At 40.4% G+C, this 7,068-nt stretch overlaps 2 protein-coding genes across 4 annotated transcripts in view; one reads left to right on the top strand and one right to left on the bottom strand.

The window, feature by feature from the left end:
• Nucleotides 1-7,068, bottom strand: part of KLHL13 (kelch-like family member 13) — a 220,059-nt gene that overhangs the window by 212,453 nt on the left and 538 nt on the right. The window contains exon 1 of one of the 3 annotated variants that reach the window (XM_011948706.1): nucleotides 6,762-7,068. The exons of 1 other annotated variant lie outside the window; for it this stretch is intronic. The gene's annotated coding sequence lies outside the window, so the exon portion shown is untranslated. The remainder of the gene's footprint in view (nucleotides 1-6,761) is intronic. One more of the 3 variants, XM_011948709.1, reaches the window with a different exon arrangement.
• The window catches only part of LOC105516493 (tubulin beta chain-like), a 13,166-nt gene continuing 12,570 nt past the window's right edge, over nucleotides 6,473-7,068 (top strand). The window contains 1 exon segment of the mRNA XM_011948718.1: nucleotides 6,473-6,704. Within this exon segment, the coding sequence (XP_011804108.1) occupies nucleotides 6,473-6,704 (232 nt within the window).

Below are 7,068 nucleotides of genomic sequence, written 5' to 3'. Positions count from 1 at the left end.
AAAAAAAAAGAAAAAAAAAAAGAAAATTGCAGAAAAAATCCTTTGAGACATATAATTATTGGCAACCCCACAAAAGTAAAGAAAAAAAAAAAAAAACAGGCCAGGTACAGTGGCTTATGCCTGTAATCCCAATACTTTGGGAGGCCATGGCATGAGGATCACTTGAGGCCAGAGGTTCAAGATCAGCCTGGGCAGCACTGTGAGACCTCATCTCTACAAAAAACAAAAACTTAAGAAAATATACCAATTGTATATTGGTAAAGAACAAGAAAATCCACTTTGTTTTAGTTTAGTCAGAAAGGAAAATGCTATCAAGATGTTATATAAAGATAATACCGTGGGAGGTTCTGTTAGGATAATTAAAACCCAGTTCATATAATGGACACCAAGAAGAGTTTTCAATTAACTCTTGGGTTTTCCTTTGCATGTTTTTAATCTTAATGATGTCAAGTTTACAGAGGAAAATAAAGAATTGTAACGCACACTCATGTTCCCATGTAACCATGCAGGGCACTGGGGCTAAGGAAGGTCAGGAATCATGTCTCATTTGTTTTCTTCCTTTCTCTTGCTTTTTTTTTGTTGTTGTTGTTGTTGAAACTGAGTCTCACCCTGTCACTAGGCTGGAGTGCAGTGGCACGATCTTGGCTCACTGCAACCTCTGACTCCCTGACTCAAGCGATTCTCCTGCCTCAGCCTCCCAAGTAGCTGGGATTACAGACACATGCCACCACGCCCAGCTCATTTTTGTATTTTTAGTAGAGACGAGGTTTCACCATGTTGGCCAGGATAGTCTCGATCTCCTGACCTCATGATCCACCCGCCTTGGCCTCCCAAAGTGCTGGGATTACAGGCGTGAGCCACCATGCCCGGCTTTCTCTTGCTTTTAATACAGATTTCTATACACATTAGCAGTTCAACAAATCTTCAACAACTACAAAAAAAAAAAGTGTCTAATCACATTAAATAAATTCTTAACTGAATTTCTTACCCCGCCTCCACAAAAGATTCTCTTGTGCTAAAGAAGCATAGTTTGGTTTAAATAACAACAGAAAAACAAAAAGTAAAGTGCTCTGAATGGTATCAGATGAGAGTACCAACAGACGAGTCTTGGCTCATTTCAATTACATGACCCTGCCATATCTATTTCCCTATGACATGAGGACCATTCAGCAAGTCCTCTATTCACAGAGTTACTGCATGAGTCAATCAGTACATATTTACATGGTAACTATTATGAGCAAGCTATTGTGGAAAGATAAAGTAGTTTATTTACCTCCCTAATCACCACCCACAGCAACAACATACTATGTGCAAGGCCTGATTTAAGCAGTTTACTGCAAAGTGTACAATCTCATTTAAAAATCTTGGTGCCAGATGTGTTTCTGAATTTAGAAATGTCCAGACCTTTAGACAGGAAATAAACTTCATATACCATATGTTATGTAATACACCATTAGGGTCTATGGTGCAACCCAATAAACATATTAGCAATTCTATAGCAAAACAAAATAAAGATCAACATTAAGTAGAACAAAGACCATAAATACCCTATGCCAGTTTAAGTCAGGTTTTGCCACCACATGAGTTTTGGCATCTAAGTTACCAAATAACATTTTTATCAGTTTTCAGAGCTTCTGAAATTTAAAAATTGCAAACAAATTGTGGGCCTAGGCTGGGGGAGGTGGCTCACGCCTGCAATCTCAGCACTTTGGGAGCCCAAGATGGGTGGATCACCTGAGGTCAAGAGTTTGAGACCAGCCTCGCCAACATGGTGAAACCCGTCTCTACTAAAAATAAAAAGTTAGGCCAGGAGCATCACGCCTGTAATCTCAACACTTTAGGAGGCCGAGGGGGGTGGATCACGAGGTCAGGAGATAGAAACCATCATCGCTAACATGGTGAAACCCCGTCTCTACTAAAAATACAAAAAATTAGCCTGGTGTGGTGGCATGCACCTGCAGTCCCAGCTACTCGGGAGGCTGAGGTAGGAGAATCGCTTGAACCCGGGAGGCAGAGGTTGCAGTGAGCCGGGATCATGCCACTGCACTCCAGCCTGGGCAACAGAGCCAGACTCCGTCTCAACAAAAAAAAAAGAAAAGAAAGAAAGAAAGAAAAAGAAAAAGTGGGCCTAGCTAATTCATGTAATCTTTGCAAGCACCATAAGAGGCAAGTTCTATTATCCCTTTTTTACATATAAGATAACTGAGGTACAGAGAGGTTTACTAACTCACCCAGCGTCCCACAACTATTAAGTCTCCTAGCTGGAATTGAAACCTAGGGGCCTAGCTCCAGAGCTTGAACTCTGAACAAGTATGCTCTACAACCTCTCTCAGAAACCACTTCAGAACACCAGACAAACACATGAAAAGTAAAACAGTATTAAATGATCTAATATCAAAAAACTAATAGGAGAAACATCACAAGACAGCATTTATTCATTATTCAATAACTATTTACAAAGTGCATACCATGTGCTGGGTGCTCAGAATACAACAGTGAGCGAACCAGATAAGGTCTAGGTCGCCTTCATGAAGCCAGAGGCAAGTGGGGAGATGGCCAGGCATCAAAATAAGCATAATTGTGACACAATAGGGCAAGTGCTGTTCACCTTCAGATAGGGAGATCTAGTTCAATGAGGAATAGTGTAATAGGACCTGGGATTCGAAATGACAAAAAAGAAAGACATGGCATCCATTTGACAAGCACCTACTGTGCACCTACTCTATGCCAAGAATAATGCTAAGCACAAAAGTTCCAAACTGGGGAAAATCAGTTTAAACCAATAGAGATTTGTGAAAGAGAATAATAAGGACATATGGGAAAGTAGGCTGGGATCAAATCATGGAGGATCCTTGCTTGAGTGGCTCAGTTAAGGAGGAAGTTGATCCTGCAGGCACTGATCAAGGTTATTTTGCATGTTATTCCCCCACAATATTAGGATTTACTCCTATGGAATGTCAATAATCATCTGCATTCCTATTTGGGACCAACTAGACCTCAAAGCTGGATTGCTTTCAAGGAAGGGCTTAGGGCAATAAATTCACTGAAGCTTCAGGAAACACAGTAGCCCTAATCTCTCAAGGAATAAAAGTATGGCCATTTGAAAATGTTGGAGAGGCAACAGGTAAAAGAAAATGATAAGCCCTTCTTAAAATTCCAAAGGCCCTTTCTAAAACCTAGGTTATTCCTTTATACACAAATAAAATGTCCAACCTTCCAAAGGAAACATATTTCCATGAGAAAATAAGACATCATTCTTCGAAAAATAAATTCTTAAGTTGAACAATGATCTGATTTTTAATAAAGTTGGTGACAACTTACCTTGTAGTACAAGTCACAATGTGACAGTGGAAAGTAAACTGCCTTTTAACATACTCACCTCAGTGTTCCCATTCCCCCATCCCCTTACCTAAACAGAGTAGAGGAACTGGATTACATGATTATTTAGCATATTGATCATACAGTCTTTTTTTATTCTCAGGTATTAATATAAATGACTGAGTGAGTAGACATTCTATTTATCCTCTGCAAAACTTTTTTTTAATTTCCTTGGATAATTTTTTTAAGCCAACGACCTTCCCCAGGAAAGACTCTTCAGTGGCTTCCTATTGTTCTAAGAATCAAACCCAAATTCTTTCTCAGGACCTCCAAGTCCTATTTATCTGTTATTGAGCTGCTTCTAGGCTCTGTAACATCTTCTTTAATCACTACCAGCTCACTAGGATCCAGTCACGCTGACTTGCTTTCTGCTCTTCAAAAATGCCAAGTCTCTTTTTCCCCTCTCAAGGCCTTGGCTCTTACTCTTCTCTCTGCAAGAATGTTATCTGGGGAATGTTCTCCCAGATCCTGACAAGGTAGGCCTATTCTCTCTTCTCTTTCAGGTCTCTGCTCAATCATCTTCTCTGAGAGGCCTTTTCTGACTTCCGACACTAAAATAGGCCCTTCCTAGTTATCTGTATCATATTCCCCTACTTATTTTCATTGCTGTTACTACAGTCTATAAGGATCTTCTTCATTTGTTTGCTTGTTTATTGTCTATATTCTCTGGTAGAATATAAGCACTGTAGAATATAACCACAAGAGCAAAGATCATGCTTTATAAGGTTTATCATTGTGCCTAATACAGGGCCTTGGCACACAAGTATCCAATAGATTTTGTAAAATAAATTAGTAAATGAATGAATGATACAAAAAACTGATTGTTGTGAGTATCAGTAACTTGAGAAAGCCATTTTTATAATTTTGAGATATTTTCTCTGGGGCTATTCATTTCTCTACAGTCTTTCCACATTTTCTGAAATAATTCCTGGAAATTTGTTGTATTATTTCATAACAATAAAAATACATCGGTTTCAATCAGTGGATTTAAGAAAAAAAATATTTTCAAGAGGTTTTAGTGGTTTACCAAACATCAATAAAAATCAAACAATTTGAAAATTGGTCAGTCTCATTTCACTACCGCAAGTCAAATTACATGAAGAAAGAGAATGTGAAATGTAAATAAAATGAGAAAGAAGATAATCCAATAAATAAGTGCAGTTACATTTAGTAATAACAGAAATATCCAGTCTGATAATCTCTAGGTGTACCAGATGGACTATCAAACACATATTGAGTCATATTGAAGATTTAGAGCAAAATGCTTATGGTTAACTCACATCCACCTTTATTCTTTTCCTGGCAAATATAGTCTTACTATGCAATCACATTACTAGCAATCTTAGCTTAGATTTTGTATCAATAACAATCATGAAAAGAAAAAAGAAAATAGTATAAACTCTTTTCCTTGAAAAAGTTGTAAGTTTTTATGTCTTTTAAGAATGGTTTGCTAAGAAAATTACAGATTTAGAAAGGTGGGCCTATTAGAATAAGTACCCTTTCCCTACTACATTCCATTTTTTAATAAACCTCAAGTAAACCCAGGAATTTACCAAATCAATTGGGAAACTACAAATCATCTGCAAGTTATCTAACTAAATGGATAAGCAATAGGCTTTACTTTTCTTGTGAAAACTACTTTCTGCAGAACATCAACTAAGCCTTATATAATCACACTACACTTTTTGAAGTGTGTTTATAAAAATGACAGATTAAAAACCTTGGCCTTTTTAATAATTGAAGTTCTTATTTATCTGTTCTTTAAATACATCATTTGATGTTGCAGCAGAAACTACTCTTATCTCACTGCCATAAGAAGTGCCACCGGGACAGTGAAATTTAGCCATTATCTTCATTCACAACCTGGTTTCTTCTGAGATTGCTGCCAATCAGTGCACACTGTGTCAATGGCAACACTAGGTCACACATCAGGCAAACAACTCTTTTACCATTAAGTATGAGGCTATTAATAAGAACTTGCAGTTAAGAGAGCTAATATTTTTAGATGTAAAATGATGTCATAAATGCTGAATTATTTCATTTTTCTCAGTTTTTAAATTTGAACACTAGATACAGCCTATTTCCAAAAACACAGCTGCATATGTCAGCATGTGCTTGTTCACTGGTATTTGCCTCCACTGTGTGCTTCTCCATTCAGTTTTCTTCACACACTAATTGCAGTATGGAAGTGAGCAAATGAACCTCAGTATGGGAGCTAACACCACAACTACATGGGGAGAAAGTGATATCGCTAAGAGTGAGTAGTCTTTTTTGTAACTACGTGGTTTTAAAATACGTTGCTTTTAGAAGGTTTATACAAATATGAAATCTACTGTTAAGAAACTGTGGCTTCAAAAAAAATAATAAATTTTAAAAAAGCAGGTGCCCTCCAGAGACAGTTTTAAATCCCAGCGTTTCTTAGTCTCCATTCAATGTGCTTAGTTACCAGCCTATGCTAACTTGAACGACTTTATCCCAAACCACTAAAGTCCTCTGACTACATTAAAACTATGAACATCCCAGTTTACAATTAGAGAAATGGAGCCAGGCATCACAAGCCCCACCAATCCTCTCCCTCAGGCCTGCTCAGCAGCCAGGGAAGAATCAGATTTAGGACCATGTACAAAGATTGCGTACAAACATATATACATACATTTTAAGTGACTATTGTTCTTGGGCTAAGTTAATGAAACCTAGAAAGAAACTTTAAAGTTCCCTAGTTGATATTTACTAAGGCTATTTAGTGAAGGAATAATCTCATCACTTTCAGTAAACTGTAGCCTAGACTATAAGCCTCCATGAAAATCATTAGTCAACTGTGATTAAACAAACAAACAACAAAAAAAGTCAAAATATTCAGAGCTGAAGACATTCAGAGCAAAGTTAAAAGGTTCGAGGAAGAAGAGGAGTGTGCTCCTGACTTGGGAGCCAGCAGAGGAGCCTCCTAAGTTAGAAGCTTCTGAAGGAGAGATGGATTAGGAGGCACAAAGCAGAAACTGTTAGAGGGCAAGAGATAGTGGGGCCGGGGCGGGCAGAGGGACCCCAGACCTTCAGGGCAGCAACAGCGAAGCCCAGAGAAGAAAATCTTGGAGAAATGACAAAGAAGCACAGGAAAGCTGGCTTCTGGGGTCCTAGAAGAACCCAGGCGTCCGACGGAGCCAGAAGGACCGGGAGAACGGGATGCGAAGGTGTACGGATGAGGGCGCGCACCAGCACGCGGGAGAAAAAGAGGGGGCGGCGGGCAAAACGAAGCTGGTTCCCTGCTCCTCTGCTCCTCTGCCCCTGGTATAGATCGCAACTCCTCGCCGCGCACCGCGCAGCGCCAGGTCCGGAGGCAGGGAAGCGGCTGATGGAGCCCCTGTGACTTCGGGACCCTGCCTCACCTTGCTCGCCGCGTCCTGGCGTCGCGCCGCTTGTCCGCCGGGTGCTGCGCTCCGAGGGCCAAAGAGGGAGTCTCGCGGCGCAGCCGGGGCTCCCTCCTGCTGCGAGACACCAGCACCCGCACCTTCGCACCCTCTGCTAGTCCCGGCCACTTCACCCTGTCCTGGCGCAAGCGGAGAGCACGGACCCTAACCCGAATGCCGCTCCAGTTATTTTCAAAACTCCCCGTTCCAGGCTTCCCGGGAATGGGAGCTGAGCTACTGCGGCCGCAGCGGCGGAGCCTCCGCCTGACCTCACCAGGGTGTGGGG

This window comes from Colobus angolensis, unplaced genomic scaffold (assembly GCF_000951035.1).
Source record: "Colobus angolensis palliatus isolate OR3802 unplaced genomic scaffold, Cang.pa_1.0 Scaffold282, whole genome shotgun sequence".
Classification (NCBI taxonomy): Eukaryota; Metazoa; Chordata; class Mammalia; order Primates; family Cercopithecidae; genus Colobus; species Colobus angolensis.
The sequence above is the reverse complement of the archived record's forward strand: the minus strand, read 5'-3'. Positions and strand labels throughout refer to the sequence as shown.